General features: G+C 43.2%; 2 protein-coding genes across 3 annotated transcripts in view; one reads left to right on the top strand and one right to left on the bottom strand.

Moving 5' to 3' along the window:
* The window catches only part of guk1b (guanylate kinase 1b), an 11,986-nt gene extending 8,679 nt beyond the window's left edge, over positions 1-3,307 (top strand). For both annotated transcript variants that reach the window (XM_037674629.1, XM_037674628.1), the window contains 4 exons: positions 2,172-2,310; positions 2,945-3,029; positions 3,120-3,205; positions 3,278-3,307. In XM_037674629.1, coding sequence (XP_037530557.1) covers positions 2,172-2,310; positions 2,945-3,029; positions 3,120-3,205; positions 3,278-3,307 — 340 coding nt within the window. The remainder of the gene's footprint in view (positions 1-2,171; positions 2,311-2,944; positions 3,030-3,119; positions 3,206-3,277) is intronic.
* Positions 3,308-4,645: 1,338 nt separating this feature from the next.
* obscna (obscurin, cytoskeletal calmodulin and titin-interacting RhoGEF a) overlaps positions 4,646-21,072 on the bottom strand; it is a 54,947-nt gene continuing 38,520 nt past the window's right edge. Inside the window, exons 62-82 of the mRNA XM_037698302.1 lie at positions 20,325-20,493; positions 20,061-20,148; positions 19,780-19,980; positions 19,622-19,682; positions 19,457-19,534; positions 19,189-19,361; positions 18,970-18,996; positions 18,679-18,831; positions 18,238-18,283; positions 18,071-18,148; positions 16,254-17,985; positions 9,263-9,388; positions 8,980-9,093; positions 8,137-8,304; positions 7,865-7,970; positions 7,081-7,320; positions 5,757-5,980; positions 5,623-5,637; positions 5,272-5,368; positions 4,949-5,098; positions 4,646-4,826 (exon numbers count right to left, since the gene is read on the bottom strand). Of these exons, the coding sequence (XP_037554230.1) occupies positions 4,646-4,826; positions 4,949-5,098; positions 5,272-5,368; positions 5,623-5,637; positions 5,757-5,980; positions 7,081-7,320; positions 7,865-7,970; positions 8,137-8,304; positions 8,980-9,093; positions 9,263-9,388; positions 16,254-17,985; positions 18,071-18,148; positions 18,238-18,283; positions 18,679-18,831; positions 18,970-18,996; positions 19,189-19,361; positions 19,457-19,534; positions 19,622-19,682; positions 19,780-19,980; positions 20,061-20,148; positions 20,325-20,493 (4,227 nt within the window). The remainder of the gene's footprint in view (positions 4,827-4,948; positions 5,099-5,271; positions 5,369-5,622; positions 5,638-5,756; positions 5,981-7,080; positions 7,321-7,864; positions 7,971-8,136; positions 8,305-8,979; positions 9,094-9,262; positions 9,389-16,253; positions 17,986-18,070; positions 18,149-18,237; positions 18,284-18,678; positions 18,832-18,969; positions 18,997-19,188; positions 19,362-19,456; positions 19,535-19,621; positions 19,683-19,779; positions 19,981-20,060; positions 20,149-20,324; positions 20,494-21,072) is intronic.

Below are 21,072 nucleotides of genomic sequence, written 5' to 3'. Positions count from 1 at the left end.
GTTGAATGCTACTGAATAGTAGTGAGTTTTTAAACGGGACTTGAAAACCGAGAGGGAGGGGGCCTGTCTGACAAGCAGAGGTAACTCATTCCAGAGTCTTGGTCTTGCTACAGAGAAGGCCCTGTCACCTCTGCGCTTAAGATGAGTTCCTGGAACTGTGAGGAGCAACTGGTCCGCTGACCTCAGGGAACATGGTGGGACATACGGTTGTAGCAGATCAGAGAGATAAGGGGGGCGAAACTGTTTAGTGATGTGTGGACAAACAGGAGTATTTTGAACGGGATTCGAAAGTGAACTGGTAACCAGTGCAGGGAGGCCAAAACTGGTGTAATGTGCTCTCTTTTGCCTGTACTGGTTAAAAATCGAGCTGTTGCATTCTGGACAAGTTGTAGTCGTGCTATGGAGGTTTGACTGATACCAAACAGGAGTGAATTGCAGTAATCAAGCCTAGATGTAATGAATGCATGTATTACTGTCTCCAGGTTCTTTTTGGACAATATGGGCTTCAGTTTAGACAGCCGCCTCAGTTGGAAGAAGCATGATTTAACAATCATGTTTACATGATTGTTAAGTTTCAGGGAAGGGTCCATTATCACTCCCAGATTAGTGACTCTTTGTTTTTCTGACAGGGTTAGAGTGGAGAGGTCGATGCAGTGGTTTGTGATCGTGTCATTGGGAGGGAACAACATGACTTCAGACTTCTTTTCATTGAAACTTAAGAAGTTTAAAGCCAAACAGTCCCTGATGTCAGTCAGACAGTCGAGCAGAGTGTTCCCAGTTCACCCTCACTATATGTTTGGTTTTATCAGATCTGTCTGACACCATCAATTCATCACCAAGTGGTGATCCGTTAACAGATCTTTAACGTTCGTTAACATCTTTTCACATGAGTGTCCAAGACATAGGGCTGCAAGTCCAATGACATGATTACAAAATTGATCTTTGAACTTTGGCCTAAGATGGCCTGGTACCAAGTACACTTGTGAACCATTCTATGCTCAAACATGGTGTTAATTGTGGAGCCCGTGCCTAGCACAGAATTCCAATAAAAAAAAAAACACCATTTGGGTTCAGATCAGGGAGGCCGTTCTGCACAATTACCTCCTTCCAAATAACTCCATCATTGTCCACATTGGGCATTGAAGTTACCCAGTAGCACGAGGGACTACCCAGATGGCACCCCTTCCAGAACACCACCCAGAGACGCCAAAAAAGCTGGGTAATCTGAACTGATGTGTATACACACAAACAACAGTCATAACCTTCCCTCCTGCAGCCAGAAGCTACAGAGAGGCAATCCTCACGCTCACCGGGAACAACTCCAACACTAAGGCATTTAGCCAGGGGCTTGTGAGTATACCCACACCAACCTGATGCCTCTCTCCCAGGGCAACTCCAGAGTACGAGAGTGTCAAGCTCCTCTCCAGGAGTTGGATTCCAGAGCCCAAGCTGTGCCTAGAGGCGAACCCAACTATATATATTTGGTACTGCTCAACCTCACACACAAGCTCTGGCTCCTTACACACCAGAGAAGAAATGTTCCACGTCCCTGGAGCCAATCTATGCTGCCAAGAGTCAGCATGGCCAGGGACCCTCCCTCGCCTGCCACCTGGAATTCATTGCACCCAACCTTGATGGACCTCCTCACAGGTGGTGGGCCTATGTGGTGGTGGCTTCCTGTCCTTTCTCCAGGCTTGGCTTGATTCAACCACAGGGGCTAAAGGTCGACCACTAGGCACTCAGTGGCAAGCTACCCCTGGCCTGAGATTCCCCAGTTTCCCTTTTCTGGGTGAGGTTTCCTGATGCCACTGTTTGGCCATCTTAAGTATGTGTATTTTAATTCAATAACTTTAAAAAAAAGGAAAAACATAAATATGCATCAGGGATACTTATACTAATACTGACCTAATACAAAAGATACTATGACCTTTGTAACAAGCATTACAGGAATATACTGTATATTGACCTGGTGACAGATGGAGCTTTAACCTGTAAGTCAAAAAGAGCAACATAGCAGATTAGCATCTCCTGAGTCTTGTTTAATCTCTCCTTATTCTGAAGCTAACACATTGAATCCAAGCAGCTTGAATCAATGCAGCAACCTTCTTACTTTCAGTTTCTTTATTTGCAACTCTCCTGTTTTTTCTTTCTTTTTATTTTTAAAATGATAGTAAGGCTGCTGTGGAAGACGTACGTGCCAAAAACTTGATTTGCATCCTTGATGTGGACATTCAGGGGGTGAGGCGAATTAAGGAGACAGACCTGGACCCCATATACATCTCCATCCAACCTCCATCCATGGAGGTCCTGGTAAATGTTTCACTTAATGCATTATATTTAACTAAGGTTATTTGTTTCACCACTTAAATTCACCTTTTCATGATCAGTGCTAGGGCAGCACGGTGGCGCAACTGGTAGAGCTGCTGCCTCTCAGCGAGCAGGTCCCTGGTTCAAACCCCGGTCCAGGGGCCTTCTGGGTGGAGTTTGCATGTTCTCTCCGTGCATGCATGGGTTTTCTCCGGGTACTCCGGTTTCCTCCCACAGACAAAAAACATGCATGTTAGGCTGATTGGTAACTAAATTGTCCCTAGGTGTGAGTGAGAGAGTGAATGGTTGTTTGTCTCGTTTGTCTCTATGTGGCCCTGTGATGGACTTGCAACCTGTCCAGGGTGTACCCCGCCCCTCGCACAGTGATTGCTGGACATGGGCACCAGCGACCCCCGTGACCCAAAATGGAATAAACGGGTAAAGATAATGGATGGATGGATGGATGATCAGTGCTAGACTTGGTTGAATTTGATTTAAAATGTCAAATTTTTATAAAAAAGATTGATACAGTTTAGAAGTGTTTCACAATGAATAATTTTAATGACATGTTGTTCCTACTGTTGTTTCCTAAAGCAGCTGTTAAACTAGAAATGTCACATTTTGTTGTCTTTCTCAGGAAAAACGACTGAGAGACAGGCAGACAGAAACAGAGGAGAGTTTACAGAAACGTCTGGAGGCTGCACGCATTGATATGGAGCTCAGTAAGTATCTCTTTAGTTTAGCTGAAAGTGGACACTACTATTAAAAACACAAAAAAATGGTTATTATTATTACTAATTTTATTTTTTTAGGTAAAGAGCCTGGAGTGTTTGACGTTGTTATCATCAATGATGACTTAGAGAAAGCCTACGAGGAGCTGAAAGCAATCCTCAATGAAGTATGTAAACCCATAAAGACTATAATTTTTTTAAATAGTATATACAATTTTATTGCTTTTTTATCTCCACAGGAAATCCAAAAGGTTCAGGAAGCCAAGTAAAAGGATTTAAAAAAATACTTTTTTTTTTGCTATGTGTTATTTGAAAAAATTTGATATTGATCTGAATTCATCTGAAATAAACTCATATAAAGACAGGACTGTTTTTGTTTTCTCTCCCTCTAAACTTCTCTTAAAATTTGCGTAGTAGATTTCATAGAAAGATGAAAATAAGCAAGTCTGGGGTTAATTACCGGTATGTCATTTTTTTAAGTAAGAGATTAGAAATTTAAGTTACCTCAGTAAAATTAACCACATGATTTCTACTATGCAAATATATCTGCCACTTTGTTAAAAATGTTAAACTAAAACAACTCGGTAATTTCTAAGCCATGTGCTGTATAAAGTGTCATGAAAAATTTGAAGCCAGAGTTGTTATAGATGATCGCTGGTTTTAGTCCTGTTTGGATTAGTTCATCAGCCCATTTAAAAATTAAACTTGATTTGACCAAACTGCGCTTCAAGGAGCTATCTACAACAGGTTTGATGTAAATTGTTTATAACCTCTTCACAAAAACCTTCAAAATATGTGTGGAAAAGCTGCCCAAGTCAGTTTTTAGACATTTGTTACATCATTTGTTTTACTCTGTTTTACAGAAGCTAAAATAATTTAATTCACGTACAAAAGTATTATCAAAAGGTCTGCTTATTTAGCTACAGGACTAAAACATCCTGTGCATGAAGGGTGTTTATGCATTCTCTATACAAGCAAAAAGAAGAAAGAAAATCCTCATAGTAACAGAGCGTATGGTTTAATATGTTTTTGACTCACTACAGGATGAGGAGTTAACCCAGTACAACTGAAGCATCCAAGAAAATCTTAACCTGCTGCCCTTGAGTCAATATGACCCGAGGCCTGTTTAAAAACTGAGGCCTCAGGGTCGTTTTGACCCAAGCACAGCAGGAGGGTTACTCGTGATCTGGGTAATCATGTCAAAAGTTAATACATTCCTGATATTTTTCTCTCTTCTTTCCAGAATATTAAGGAAAACACTTTAACTTTAAGCACCAAACCTGTGCTGCAGATGAAAAACTCTTGATGGCAGCATCAAAATATTACAACACACACGTTTCTGTGCAATTGTTGCTTCGACAGTTTTACCCCTGATGTGTGTTCATGAAGCACACACACACACACACACACACACATCTTTCCACAGAAGTACACACTGCATCTCATTAAGACAAATTGCATGTTTAGGATCAGGGAACAACATAAAGACTTTATAAAGCAGGCAGGTTCTAGCTCTCCAGAAAAATGCATTCAGAAAACAGCTTAAATAAAATGTAAGGCAGTAAAGTAAAAAAAAAAAGTACAAATGTTTTTCTTTCACCATTTTTTCACTGAAAGGACGGACCCTGCAGCTTTGTGCGCACTTGATCTCGTTTCTCCTCTTTCTGCTGGAGGTAAACTTTGAGCTTGTCTGTGGAGAAACACACTTTGGAGTACCGGGTTTTGAGTGGGCCCCGATGAGCACGCACCCACGGGTTCTGGAGACACTCGGCCGCCGTGGGTCTCCCCCTACAAAGTGTTTTTTCATCACAACAGAATAATGTAATCTTTCTGTATTTTTTTGTACAAACAGCTTTTTTTGCATTTTGCCTTAAAGCTAATTACTGGTAGCATCATGCAGAGACACTGACCAGGATTTGTTGTTCAGGCTGCTCTTCATGAAGTTCAAGGCTCCCTCTGACAGACCCGGATAACAGCGTCCAAACTGGATCTTCCCTTTCTTTATATTTTTGTCCTGCTCCCAGCTGAGGTCTGAGTGAAATGGACTGTCAGCGCTCAACCTGATGACGCAAAACATGAAAAAAAAAAATCCTAATTTTTCCTGTTAGATAAGCTACTTAGGACAAATTTCCAAAACAACTTTTGTTTTTGTCAAATGTACACGAACAAATCAAAATCCTCTTCAGTAAAACTTCATGCATGCAACTTTTCTACATGTTTTCTTTGCACATACATGATGAATGACAGAACTCCAATAGCCCAAATATCCGTCTCAGGCCCGACTCCATGACCCTCCAGGATCTCTGGAGCTTTAGGAAGAACAATATAAACTGAAAAAACAAAGAGAAACAGGACATCATCTATAAAATGTTGTGTTCAGTCAGGCATTGTCAGCTTCACTAACATACTTGACTCTTTTTTTATATAAAAAACACGACTATGGGTGTAAAAGGTTGAAAATAAATGATAAGAAAATGAACTTGGTTTTGTTATAGTTATGGTAGGATCGTTGTGAATGATGATGAAATTAGGCTCAGATATTTCCATCCATCAGTCATTTCATCTTCCCTTAAAGAAAGTGTACCTTTCCTGCAGCAGTCTGTTGGAAGGCCATGACAATCAAAGGTTGAGTATATTAGAAACATCTACAATCTACCATGTGCCAAACAATACTTCACATTCATGCACATTATGTGAATACAGAATAAATAATGCAACCTTTGCTGTCTGAGGGGCCATGAATGTGCTCAATGTTGAGAGGCTGTCCAGGTATGAAGGACTGAGCTGAGCCAAAATCAACAATCTTCAGGTGGTTGCAGTCGTCTACCAGCATATTGTCAGACTTCAGGTCCAGGTGGATGATCCGACGGCTGTGAAGATAGTCCACGGCACTCAGAATCTGCATCAACAGCTCTGTGACGTGAGTCTCTGAATACAGATCTCTGAAGGGAAACACAGACAGGTTTGCTCAACTTAACCTGCAACACGATATAATTATATACAGGAATATATACTGTAAATATAGATTACCAGTATGTAAGAGAGAGACCGAGCTACCATTCCCAACTAAAGTCCTGAAATTATGGCATAACAGTTCAGTTTATTTATATAGCATCAAGTCACAACAGAAGTCATCTCAGAGCACTGAACAGAAAACATTCATAGACACAAGTAAGTAAGTTAATAACATTATTTATCTGAGGAGGAGACTACTTTGAGTTTAACTCCATCACAGACTCTCCTCTTGAGCAAGCACGAAGGCAACAGTGGAAAGGAAAAACACCCTCATGAGAAAGAAACCTCCAGCAGAACCAGGCGCAGGACAAGCGACCATATGTTTTGACCGGCTGGGTTTGAGAGGAACAGGAAGGAGGAACAGACACACAATGGCAGGTCGAAAATCACATGTTAAGATAGAAACAGTATTAAATGAAAACTATTCAATTGATTTTAAGAAAGTAGGTTAATTTGCCCTCCAGTAGTCTAAGCCTATGGCAGCATAACAAGCCAACCCTACCTATAGGATTTATCAAAAAGGAAAGTCTTAAGCCCAGTCTTAAAACTGGACAATGTGTCTGCCTCATGGACAGAAACTGGAAGTTGGTTCTACAAGAGAGGAGCCTGATAACTGAAAGATCTTCCTCCTATTCTGCTTCTGGGAACTCTAGAAACCGTAAGCAAGCCTGCAGTTTAAGAGGGAATTGCTCTGTTAGGAAAATATGGAACAATAAGATCTCTAATATAAAATGGAGTTAGGTTGTTGAGGGTTTTGTAGGTTAGAAGTAAGATTTTGAATTCAGTTCTGGATTTGACAAGAAGCCAATGGAAAGAAGCTAAAACTGAACAGACATGATCTCTCCTACTAACTCCAGTTAAGACTCTGGCAGCAGCATTTTGTATCAACTGGAGACATTAAAAAATTATTTGGACACCCAGATAATAAACCATAGCAATAGTCCAGTCTAGACAAAGGACATTTAAACTTGCTGTGGTTCAGTCGAGCACAGGAGTCACAGCTATTATTTCTGAGCACTTTGTTTACCTCATAGCCAGACTGTGGAGCAGCTCCTTGCCAGGACAGAGCTCTTCCACTAACACCACATAGCTGGGGGTGATGAAGGCTGTGTGCAGCTGAACCAGGTGAGGGTGGTTAAGTCTCCTCAGCAGCTGGTACTCCTGCAGCACCAGTTGTCTCTGCTCTGCCTGGTAGGCAGAGATTTTAGCAGCAAACACCCGGCTGGTTTCGACATCCCTGCACAAGTTTATCACACTGAAACGACCCCTGAGAGTTGTAAAAACATGGGACACATTAGAGGTTTGATGACAAGGTGGCAAATGAGCACAAGAGGAAATACAATGCTCTACAGGCTGGGACTGGTTCTGTTCAACATGCTGGTTCAGGTCACCCTCAATGAATGGAACGTGCATGTAAGACACTAAGACCAATTTACTTTCAAAACAGACAAATAATATCTTAAAAAAGATCCGAAGCTCTCGACCTTGACCTCTCTAAGTGGCTTTAAAAATCTGTTGGCCTCCTGGCAAGGACCAATGCAGACATGTGCCTGTTTTTAGTTTTCTACATTCACCTTATAATCTAGCTGTTTTGCTACTCTTTTTGGCATCTTAATTGTAAAAAAAAAAGAAAATCTGTATGCCTTTTAGAACTGTCTATTGCTGTCGCTGTTGTCCATTGTTGTCATCATTCTTTGTTGAAATCAGATCTCTCTTGTAAATGAGTCCTCGAAGCTCATTGGGATTTACCTGTCTAAATAAAAGTTGAATGAAAAAATAATCTAAACCACAGGGTACAGTGTAAAAGCTACCTGTTGATCTCAGAGAGGAAGCTGTAGTGATGCTTTATTGTTTGATGCTCTGTTCCAGGGACCTTTGACCCAAGTAGCTCAGTCTGAATAAGAGGAACACGGATCTCTGTGAAATAACAAAAAATAAAACTGAAGAAAAGCTTCTGTGTGTACTCAGCACTCCCAGCTGTTGAAGCATTCATCTGCTTCATCTCCAAACCATGCTCTCTGATAATAAAATCAGAGAGAAAGAAAAAGATCATACATGCTCAACTCAAGACAGATTTTCTTGCCTTCAGGATGAGCAGCCATGACAATAGGAGTTGAAGCGTCACTGAAAGGTCCAGCGCCCTTCTTGGTGATGCAGCCCACCCTGAACACATATGACGCTCCTTTGAGTAAGTCCTTCACCACGTAGCAGCTGTCTGCCACCTCATCTGACACAACTGTCCAATCCCCACCTGAGGAGACAGCAAGATCATGAGACACATCTACCAAATGTATTTCACCATCTTCTTTGAAGCGATTTGACCATCATTTGTTGTTTTAATAAATAAATTTGACATTAATGTTTGACTTCATGTTACTTTGGATATGTGAAATGAAATGGTCTTTGCTCTGTGTCAGAGTGACTGAGGAGTACAAGGAAATGCTAAAACCTCAGAATGCTACTATTGTGTGAGTAAATGCACATAAGGTCAGATATAAATAATGTAACTATATCTGCCTAAAAAAAAAAAAAGCACAATTTCACAAAACCCATCCAATTCCTACTTTCAAAACATAAAATAGATAAAGAAATGAAATAAATATGAATACAATTATTACCACACTACGCAACTCATTTGATAGTTGATAACACTTGCCATTAAATACAACTAGTACTTGAGTTTAAAATGTTAAAATGATCAAAGATAAAAAAGTTACTGATAAATTAGACATTTGACACAAAATTTTGCTTAAACTGAAATTATTGTAAAAGAAAAATTATGAGAAAAAAAAATCAACTTGCGAAAAACCAATACAATTTAAGTCAGTATTAAAATAAATTAATGTGCGAGTCTGGTATAAACAATAATTTGCCATGAATTGCAAAACTATTTTGAATCAATAAAATAGCCTCTCTTCAAACCCACCGTCTGTGCAGTACTGCACACAGTAAGTGACAGGGTCGGGACACAGAACGGGCCTCCACACCAGCAGAACTCCACCTCCATGTAACTGCAGCACGTCAGCCTTGTTAGGGCGAGCTGACAGATGCAAATGTTAAAAACGAGAAAAACAAAGACTTTTATTGCAATTTTATTATAAAATATATTAATGTGAAACTTACCAAATATATATATATATATATATATATATATATATATATATATATATATAAACAATACGAATGAAAGGAGTGTCCATTTTGGGTACCTTTTGTTTTTTTTAAAGCTGGTAGTTTGAAAGAAGACAAAAGTTTTGAGCCTCTCTTATTGTCGAGACCACTGCTGCTATGCTCTCTCTCAGGTGGGACTGGAGCTGATCCTTTCACTATTGACCCTTTAATAATGGAAATATAACACTAAATAAAAAACATTTACATCAGTAACAACCATATACAATAGTCCCTCGCTACTTCGTGGTTCGACTTTCGCGACTCGCACATTTGCGGTTTTTCAACATAAGATTGTGCATGATACATGACTGTCAACTTTAATATCACTCATGTGATGGGGACAGCACGGGGTAAAAAATTTACGGGAGCAGACGGGAGGAGCAGCAGCACGTGCACATCAACCTGGATGGTACAGTGAGCTTTTCATGCTGCAGGGTAGATCTGCCGAACTGGAACCTAGCTGCAGCTGCTGTTCTTCTGCTGGTGAGTACCCATATAAAATTTTGCTGCAGCTGCTGTACAGTACTGTAGGTATGTTGTTAAAATGATGTAGGTTTAAGAGTTTAGAACATTACAAGAGTGTGGGAAGGGTTTATAAAGCCTTAATATATAATAAATACCAGGGCAGAATTTTTAAACTGATTGATACCGGAACGTAAATAGTGGGCAGGCTGGTGGTGGTGGTGGGTGGGGGTTGCGGGCCGGTGGGTGTGAGGGTGCGGAGGAGGAGGGTGCACTGTGCAGAGGGGAGCAGGGGAAGTGGAGGGAGCTTGTGGGCCCTCCTCCCCCTTAAATTTTTGAATAAAGTAGATACTATTTCCTGCATTTTGGTGTAACCTATTTTAACGTGTTGTTAAACATCTACGTTTACCTACATTTGTAAATGCTTGATTATATTACTACTTTAGAGAGCAACAACAGGTTGTGTGTGAATAGAGCAGCTACGATTCTGTCAAGCATTCTACCCACTACCACCACACACACACTTCATGTTCTATTTCGTATAGGCTTCGCCCTTTAAGGATATCGCTAGTGGGTTTATCCCTACGCATGCAGCGCAGCACTGAAAACTTTAGTCCACGCCCACCTACTGTGTGGGCCTCATCCCCGGTCCGTATAAATTACGGTGATACCGGGTAATTGGCTCCCATTTTTTCTTCAGCCAGCTAGCTAGCACTGTCAGAAGAATGAAGAAGGAAAACTTGTTTTTCTAACGTGTTTTTTCCTCGCGGTAATTGAATGATATCCTCGAAAAAGGCAATGTTAGCAGCAGCCCCACTGAATGTTTTTCCCTGGAGGGCCGCTACCCGCTGGACGACGCCACCGCCTTTTGTAACGTGTTTTTTCCTTGCGGTAATCGAATGATTTCCTCAAAAGGCGATGTTAGCAGCAGCCCCGCTGAATGTTTTTCCCTGGAGGGCCGCTACTTGCTGGACGACGTCACCGCCTTTTCTAACGTGTTTTTGTATTGAGGTGAATAGGATAATTCCCTTTAAAAAGGCGTTGTTGACAGCAACTCCTCTGAATGTTTTTTTCTGTGGCGGGACGCTATGCGCGGGACGATGCCACCGCCTTCTTTGACGCAGAGTCACGCAGTGAATCGAATGATTCCTCCAAGAAAGGCGATGCGGAGCTGCCCCTTCCCTCCTGAAGAGCGTAGTGACGGAAGACGAGTGGCCGAGCAGATGCTCAGCCACCTCTGATCTTCCCACGTCAGCGACCACACTGCTCCCAACCGTCGGCGCCCTCCTCTCGGAGCTGCCCAGCATAATCCAAGAGGATGTTAACACAAGGGACTTTCTGTTCCTTGCCTCCCTCTGCCCTGATCGGATAATCTGGCGGCAAGGTTAGCTCTGCCCCGGCTTGTCACCCTGACTCCATCTGGCATTGTTGTCTAGCTGCGACATCACACTGGAACGAGGCTGCAGCTGGGCCCAGCAAGCTGAAGACATCCGTCTCCACCTTCACCTCCATCTCCAGAGTGGAGGGTTTTACCGATCTGTGTTTTTTCCCTTGGTCCCCCCTGCCCCCGGAGCCAAGACTGGTGGTGGCACTTGGGTCAAATCTTCCAGGGTGGACCAGAAACCTGTCCCTCCAGGGAAACATGACCAGATGGTGACATGGTCTCCATCCAAGCTCACCAGTGCACATTCCAGATGGCCACTGCAAACAACAACGTCACCCTGCTGGCCTACAGCATCTCTAAGAGGCTGGAGGAAGCAGACCTGCTGGAGGAGACAAAGAGCTCTCTCTGTAAAGCTGTTGATGTCATCTTAAACATGTGCCACCCCAGAGGTGCTGTTTGGGGCCAACTTCAGGACCATCCCTGAGAAATCGCAGAGGTCCGAGGAGGTCTCAGAGACTGTACACCATCTGGTGACGTCACAGTCCTCCTCTCGCTCCTCCGGCCGCTGAAGGGACCGCCTTGGCCAGCAACAGCAGCAGAGGTGCTCCACAGCTGTGGCAGCGGCTTCACGCCCCACTCCTCCGCTGGCCCCCTCCACCAGGTAACAGATCCTTGAGGGGAAAGTATGTGTTTTTGATGATGTATGTTTTTTGATATAAAACAGAAACATCTCTGACAGTGAAGTTTTTTTTTTCATCTGAGACTGTCAGATCAGCTGAGCTCACAGCTGCCTCTCTTCAAACATTCCCCACACAGAATGAGCCAGTAACTTCAAAACAGCATTTTAAATGGCACCTCAGTTCAGTAAATATCACAAACACTCGTCTGCCACGTCAGCTAAAATTATGTTTTTTTCAGCAGACCGAGTTTGGTAAAATCCCCCGTTTTCAGCCAGAGCCTGTTTTTAATTTCTGCTGTTTTCTGCCCACTCACAGCGCAGCAGGAGTAAATGTGTTTTCTCCATGACAGCTGCAGCCTCCACCGAAACGGCATCTCACTCAGAAAGCGCTTACGCCTCCTCTCAGTGCGCGCCGTCTCACCTCAGCTCTATGTGAGACTGCAGCCTGGGCTCAGCACAGAGACACACATACAGCCCTTTTTTCTGTCGGAGCACTCCTTGGATTCCCCCTGGAGAATCTCTGGAGCGAGTGATGACAGTAAGGGTTTTTAGTCTGGTTGACGTTCATGAGAAACATGACACAACACAAATGCGTGCCCGCTCTCCGAGCGTTACTCAGAGTGGCGGCGAGTGTGTTCCCTGGACAGATGGATGGACCGTCTGATCAGAAGGGGTTACACGCTGCAGTTCGCAGCTCAACCCCCACCGTTCAGAGGGATCATAGAGACGATTCTGTCTTCTCCAGAACAGAACTCATCTCTCCAGTCAGAAGTTCAGGAGTTTCTGACAAAAAACGAGATTTCCAGAGTCCCCAACGGAGAGGAAAATAAGTTTTTTTTTCCTCCCACTACTTCGTGGTTCTGATAAAAAACCGGAGGGATGAGACCCATTCTCGACCTGTTCATGTTCAGCAATTGGATCATAGGGAGACAATTTCACATGCTGACAAACAGCTGCTAGAGAACTTCACCAGAATGACTGGTTTTCACCTCCATAGATCTGAAGAGCGCATATTTTCACATTTCCATCATTCTGAAACACCCCACGCACGTTCTCGAAATGCGTGGAGACGGCTCTGCAGTCGTTACACATGGAAGGAATGAGAATTCTTTTTATCTGGATGATCTGCTCTTATTAGCTCGGTCCAGATAGGAAGCAGTCGCACAGACCAAAATGCTAGTGTTACACCTGCTAAACCTGGGGTTTCTATGAACTGGGAAAAACTTCCGTTCGTCCGTCCCAGATGATTGTTTATCTGGAAGTGGAGCTAAACTCAACTACAATGAGAGCCCGTTTATCACAGCTGAGAGCCGAAGCACTGTCAGCTCAGCTCTGCCGTGTCAAACCCAGCTCCGCCGTGTCAAACCCTACAGCTTAGTGACAGTTCTGCCTGTCATGCGACTCGTGGGAAGATGTCAGCGGCCCACATCGTGGTTCCACTGGGCCTACTTCACATGAGACGCCTTAAGAGATGGTTCGCCCGCCTGCGCATAGATCCTGTGCACCAGAAGAGGTGAATTATCTTTGTGCCCCCCTCCGTGAGAACTGATCTGAATCACTGGGGAAACCCTCTCATTCTGTCAGAGGGAGTTCCCATCAGCAGGCCTATGTCACACATCTCATTTTTCACAGACGTGTTCCTGTCAAGCTGGGAGGAATGTGTCTGTCCCAAACAGTGGGAGCACAGTGGCTGGACCACATGTCGCTTCACATAAATGTGCTAGAATGTTTTTCACGGTCTGAAACGTGACTCAGCATTTTGCCCCTGCTGCGGGATCAGCATTTTCTGATCCACACAGACAACAAGGTGACAGCAGTTTACATAAACCGTCAGGGAGACGTGCGCTCAGCCCAACTGTTACACATTGCGAAACAGCTGTTGTGTTGGCCACACAGAAACCTGTTCCCCATCAGTGCAGTGTACTTTCCCAGCGTCCTGAACAGGCGAGTGGATATCATGTCGAGGGGCGACTCTCCTCCAGGCAGGAAGAGTGATCAGGAGTTACCCAGAAATAGGTCAGCATTTTTGGGTCTGTCCGTTGAACAGATCTGTTTTAGAAAAGATGGGCCTCCCACAGGATGTGGTGCGTACGTTCAGGCACACGAGCTGCTTCCACCACAATGCTGTACACATCAAGTGGACAGTTTTTTAGCGCTGGTGTGCAGAGAAAGGCGTGGAGGCCATCTCATGGCCACTAGGTGGCATGCTGTCTTTTCTGCAGCAGCTGATGGACAGAGATCAAGCGTTCAGCACAATTGAAACTTATGCTGCAGCTATTTCTTCCTGTCACAAGGGCTTCGGTGACAAAACAGTTCTTAATCGCCCATTGATGAAGCGTTTCCTGAAAGGTGTATGGAGACACAGACCTGTGTCACGTCCACTAGCTCCACAGTGAGACCTAATGATGGTCCTGCACACTCTGATCAAAGCTCCTTCTGAGCCTTTAGATCAGGTTTCACTTAAATTTCTGTCATTTTAAACAGCCCTGCTGTTAGTTTTGACATTGGCAAAGAGAGTGAGTGATTATCTGCTATCTCCGTTGCTCCCTCATGTCTCAGAATTCAAGCTGACGGCAGTTCAGCTGTACTGCGTTTTAGCCCTGCTCTGAGAAGCATCACAAGCTCATTCAGATCGAGAATGATAACCTTGGATGGGTTTTATCCTCTTCCTCATAATTTTGAGGAGGAAGTAACATCTCACCTCCTTCTGTCCCATGCGCACATTTTTCATGTTACGTGGCGCACAAGGCCGCACTGCGCCGCTTTCAGCGTATGTTCGTGCATTACTGGGACAGCTCTTCAAGACATCCTCTATCCACCCAGCGCCTCTCACACTGGTTATGTGAGGCTATTTCTGAAGCTTACAGTTCATCTGGGCTGGACCCTCCAGAGAATCTCAGAGTACATTCCACCAGATGGTTTTCATCCTTCATGGCTCTGCATGGAGGGATGACAGTGGAAGATATTTGTATGGCGGCTGCCTGGTCATTGCCATGTTCAATTATTCATTTTTATCTACGTGATGTTTCTACTTTCTCCATGACCAATTCTGTTCTCAGGGTTCTGACAGAATTATTATTATTTGTTTCATGGAGCTTCACTTTTGAGCTCACACCTGGCTGCATGCAATCGCAGTGTGAAATATTTATTATCAGTCACTCACAAGTTCATGACTGCTGATTTTATCGTTATTAATCAGTTCATCCTTGGGAGCTGTTGGTCTGCTCTGTTTATCGCACTGTTACAATTCGTATCCTCCGTTGTTCCTATTCACAGCAGCAGGTCTGCTATCTCAGCCTTTTTTCCTCACCAGAGATCTTTTCTCCGGTGCGCTCCTGCGCATGTAGCACGCAATTACGCAGCGCGTAATTATGCACACAGAAGGCTGAGTGATGAGATATTTTTTTGTGCAAGTAGTTGCTTCATGTTGTGTCTGAGTGGACCAATTGAGGCATAGACTACATCCTGCTTCGTCTTTAACCCACTAGCGATAGCCTTAAAGGGCGAAGCCTATACTCATAGAATCTGGGGTTACAGTACGTAACCAACGTTTCTGAGCCGAACTCTTCTCTGCTTAATGCATTCCTGCGCGTTGTTGATCCTGCTGCTCCTAGCTCAAATGCAACAGCCTTCTCAGTTGTCCATCTAAGGAAAATCCATCCATCACAATCCATTTATTTAATGAAAGTAAACTGGACTGTCTTTTCAACATTTTGATTGCTGTTATTTTGACAAATTAGCATCGTTGTTTTAATATGTGATTAATTTGACTAATACACATCAAACATTTATCTCGTTGTATTTTCTTTTTACTGTAGCTAAGCTTTTTTAAAATTATGTCTGAAACGTATGCATGAGTTCAAAATCAGCAGTTGTGCATGCTCAGAGCTGTCTGGAGACGTTCCTGTGCGTAAAAATGGCAAGCCAAGTGGCCCATTAATAGCCACTTTTGCCACATGTCTAGACATTAATGGTCCACTTGGCTTGCCATATCGATGAAGACGCTTCATCCCCGTGTGACAAGCTATCCGCGTCTCTGCTCGGCAGGATCGCGTGCGCGAGCTGATGTGCCTGCTGCAGCCGTAATATCCACTACACAGACGGAGCAACGTCTCCTCTCGTTGTATTTTTAATAAATAATCAAAATTAAAATGCGCAATGACTTTGAGCTTTTAAGGGTGGAGATTTGAATTGCCGGATTCAAGCAAACAGTTGCCAGAATGCACTTGGTCAAAATGAGAGAATTCCCAGATCTTGTTCTGGCAGGATCCGGCTCAAATTAGGCACTGATAAATACTCAAATAAATATGGCTTTCCTATTTTGTGGTTTTTCACTTATCTTATTGCGGTGTTGTCTGGAATGTAACCCCCGCAATAATCAAGGGACTACTGTATATCTTTTTAGTGGTGCCTTTGCTGACATTTCCCCACTTGTGACTGAATACATCAAAAGTATGATATTTTGCTTAGAATATTGTACCAATAATGCTAATTTGTAACTCACCTCCCTTGCTCAAATCCTCCTTACTGGTGGACTTGGAAAACAGTTTGGTCAGACTGGAGGCTGAAGCTCTCATCCTCTTCCTCAGAGACAGTGTAGGTGTATCAGGTTTCATGATCTCTCCCAGTGTGGGTCCTAACTCTGTGTTTTCCAGCTGGGAGTAGGAATGGCCAGTCCAGGACTGCCTGCGGAAGATCTTCAAGAGTCCTAGTTTGGGTGACTGTCCTGGGCTTGGCCTGACTTCAAGGACTGGAGCAGATGCATGCCTTTGGAGGCCAGAGCTCGCCTTCTTGTCCCTGACTCTAGGAGGCCTCTCAGGCCCCTGTAGAGAGGAGAGGCTGGGACTGGGACTAGGTGTTGCCGACATCCTGGTCTGACCTCTGCTGCTGGCTGATAAGTTTGGATTAGACCTTGTGCGATTACGTGGCGGTGCCTGAGGAAATGAGCCTCTGGGCTTTGATTCTTGAAATGAGTAAGGAGAAGGTGAAATCAGGGGTTCACCCTGTTCGTCATATTCCTCACTCTCTCCTGATCTGTATATTCTACCAAGCTGATCATGACTGAGCTCTTCAAAGGAACCAAGCCTACTTGAAGATTCAGAGCTGCCATGCTCCAAAATAAAGGACTCAGCCAAAGACCCTTGGGAACTGGCAATGGTTTGTCGCTCTGTCTGCTCTTGTTCTAACATTGAAATCATTCGGTTTCCAGCAAGGAATTCAGAAGGCAGAGACGACCCACCATTGTGTACTGGAGCAACAGAGCCTCTTCTTCTTGTGGCCTGTTGAGGGCTGGGAATCACAAGTGAGTTTCTCCCTGTCGCTTCATCATCCGTGAAGTCATCCTCTGTATTCTGAGAGCCTTCTTTCTCTCTCTTTGCATGGCTGGGTGAGCTGGCAGATCGGCGGGAATGATCATCTAGAGACCTGCTCCTTCTGTGAGGGGGTAGATTGGCTTGGAGAAGCCCCACTCCGCTGTCAAACGAGCAGGACTTCTGCATGGTAGGCTGGATGGATCCTCGTCTCTGTCCACGGCCGCTCTCCATTTCATCCTCCACATATTCAATGAGAGGCTCACTGAGACGTCCTGAGAGGCTCCTCCTGAGAGGCTTGCGGCCTCTTTCTTGCTTTTTAGCTTGGAACTTATCTCTTAAGGTCATGTGTCTGGCAGACATTGGTGAAAGCTGTTGGGAGGTGTTGTAGAAGGTGCTTCGGATAACCCTCCCTCGAGGGATGCGCCCTCCATCACTCCCTGAACCCTCATCTCCATCAGAGAAACAGAGAGATGGAGTACTGTCCTTACTGAAGCGTCGCTCCCTCTGAGGCGTCAGCTGTTCTGTTGTTGTTGACGATGCAAGCGACTGCCTGCTCACACTCAGCTCCACAACACTCCTCCTTCCCAACATGTTCCCATCCTCTTCCTCCCCTAATGTTCCTTCCTCATCCTCCTCTCTTTCCAAGTGGTGTCTTGCAAAAGGCTCAGGGATCTGCCCTCTCTCCGTTAAGGGATCATATTCTTCCTCTGTTTCTTCCTCCTCCTCCTCGGTTTGGCTGCAGTGTTGGAAAAAGTCCCAGGAGTCAGCCTCATCGTATTCAGATGAGGAGCCACTGCTCATGGAGGTGCTGCTGTGCTCCTGAGGCTCACAGGGAACTGTCACTGAAGTTTCTCTGAGAGGAGCATCTAACAGCTCAGGAATAGGTCGTAAAGTGAGCACCGATCCTATGCATGTTAAAGAACGCTGAGGACATAGGTGGAAAAATGGCATTTTGAAAGAATTTTATCATTAGGTTTCAGCAATTATTTAAACAAACATAGCAACTTACCTGCCATTTTCTTTTAGAGATGAAGGTTTTTAAACTCTTTGTGTTGATTAGTTCAGTGTCCTCTCCTGCATGTTCATCCTGCGACAATAATCATAAAGCATATGTGTGTCAGACCATATTATTAACACAAAGCTGGAATTACACAAATACTAAGCATTTCATTTCACCTGGAACCACTCGTGGCTCAAGCACTCAAAGGCAGAAGGTCTTTTCCTGTACAGCAAATTTAGAAATTATTAAATGTGTGCATTGACTCACTAAAATAAATTAACTATTTTACTGTTGCTACTGTAGATAAAACCTGCCACAGAAGCTAAAGCATGACAATAATTAATAACAAGTGATACTCTTTGTTTCTGTGAAGAATACTTCTGATACTAACTGTGATAAGAACGTGTGGCTTTAAATAATCCTAGGTTAATTTATAACATGGTGTAATACAATAAAAAAAAATCACCTTACTGCATACATTTTGTGTAACTGATAAATGTTTTTACTGTATTTGAAACCTGATAAATATCAGATGAGTTTGCTCTATTGCCATTAGTTAAAAAATATAAACAATCTTTAGCTTTAAGGCTTTGCAGAAAAGATGACTGCAGTCGTACTCTGGATCTGGCTGAAGAACCATATGAAGAAAATTCTGGACTTCAGGGCTCCTGCACGTGACGTCGGGAGCGTTCCAGTTTAGAGTTCCCTCTCCCACTCTCAGCAACGTTGCACGATCAGTTTCACCCACAAAGGGGCATCGGCACACAAGACTATCAAGATAAAGCAAAGAGACGTATAAAACCCTCCATCAGACACAAACAGAAATTGGACTAATAGAATATGCATTTTTTTTTCTTTATTTGGCATTATTAAAATGTTAAGTTCTTTTAAAATGCACTGACACGTACCACAGGTATGCAATGACACCGACAGCCCTGATGGAAGAAAAAAAGCAAGATATATTGATTAAATCTAAAATTAAACATTAACTGCTAAATATTTTAGCTCAAATGCAAATAATCTTAAACTTCTGACAAAAATAATCAGCTCATTTAGATAAAATCACTATTTAAAAATGTATTTTCACGTCGAATAAAGTGCAGGTTTCAGATAAACAACAGGCTTACCAAATATCAGTGGCCACAGTGACGGGTTCTTGGTGAACAATCTCAGGCGCAACAAACTCCGGTGTACCAAACGCACAGTACTGGTGTCGGGATGTGTCTTTTTCCTGGCAGAAGCCAAAGTCGCAGATCTTGATCTCGTCTCTTGGAGGATACACCATCAAAACATTATCAGGCTAAGCAAAGAGAAAAATTATAAACGTAAAGTGAAACTATGGGGAGACAAATATGAATGTTAATATTTAAATAGTTTGTGGATTGGAAAACTCACTTTAATATCCAGATGCAAAATATTCAAACTGTGGATGTGACCAACTCCTTCTAGAATTTGCTGGATATATAACTCAACCTAAAAAAGCAACATACATTTATTTAAAAGTTATCCTATTTGTAATGACCTTATACTTTTTCAGTAAAGATAAACTTGAACGTTTACCTCTTTTTCTGAGACCAGCCCTCTCAGCAACAAATGGTCTAGAAGTCCATGAGAACAGCAGCTAAAAACAACGTTAAAGAATTCACAGGAAAAAAACGTGTGCACATGGTCAAACCAGTGGTGAGGATTGGGAAACTGCACAGTTAAATGGAGGATACATTTCTGTGATCAACACCAGCGTACGCCTGGTGCAGAAGAAGTCCAGCAGACAGGCCACCCTGGGATGAGCTAAACGGGACAGAAGGTCCCTCTCCTGGAAGGCTCTGGTCCGAGTGTTGCTCCGCAGAGGCAGAATCTTGGCAGCAAACACCTCCCCTGTTCTTCTGTGGATGACACGCTTTACCACCCCAAATGTACCCCTGAAACACACACACATGAGTTTTTGTTACAAATCACAACAAAACAAACATCACAATATTCAAATGATCATCAGAATCACCTTCCAATTTCCTCATGGACATCGTAGACAGAAAATAACTTCCTTCTCTTGCTCAGCTCCAACTCTCTTTCCTGAGAATCAAGCAGACCTACAGAAAAACTCCAGTTAGTAAATACATTGTGTACAGAGAACTATGAGAACAAAAGTCAAAGTATATTCTTACTTTGCTTAAAAATACTGTTGTTTTTATCACACTTCTTGTCTAAGCTGCTTAGTCTTTGCTATAATTTTGTTCACTAAACTGATGCAATGATGTAAAGTTACCTTCTTCAACTGTTAGCTGAGCTTCACAGGAGGCATGGCCAGAGTCATTGTGAGCGGAGCAGGTATATACGCCACTGTCCTCCCCCTCAGGGCACAATATGGTCAGCGAGCAGCGGGCGCCGTGTTGCACTATTTTCACGTTCTCATTGGCAGAAAGTTCCTCTCCATCCTTCAGTGACAAAAGAAGAATTAGCTTTTAACAGAAGAAACTAACCATACAATTTGATCAGAAAATGTTTGCTTGATTATGTTTTAAAATAAAATTGCTGAAAAGTATGTTGTATTTTTCCATGGAGTCACAGTAAACATTAAATAAAAATTATGAAAATAAATGAAAATGATGGTGGGATGGCTGCTCAGAAGACTGTGGGGAACAGGATTCCCACCACCTCGGACCTCTACACTTCACGATGCAGGCGGAGGACGCTCCGCATCATGAAGGACTCCACTCATCCTGCACACAGTCTGTTCCAGTCCCTCCCCTCAAGCAGGTGGCTGAGGAGCATTCAGAGCAAGACCACCAGGCTCAGAAACAATTTCTTCTCTGCAGCGGTCAGACTGCTGAACTCCAGCTGCGCTTAATTCAGCTTCATCTTACATTTTTTTAACTTTATTTATTATATATATATTTATTTATACTCTTTTGTATTTATTTTTTTGTTAATTTTTAGGCTTCTTGATCTGGGACCTGATTCTGTATTTTGTACCACAAACATGAAAATGTGAGCTGGTATGACAATAAAAAAAA

Source organism: Nematolebias whitei, chromosome 3, assembly GCF_014905685.2.
Source record: "Nematolebias whitei isolate Nwh7 chromosome 3, NemWhi1, whole genome shotgun sequence".
Taxonomy (NCBI): domain Eukaryota; kingdom Metazoa; phylum Chordata; class Actinopteri; order Cyprinodontiformes; family Rivulidae; genus Nematolebias; species Nematolebias whitei.
This window is presented reverse-complemented; position numbering and strand designations above follow the sequence as displayed.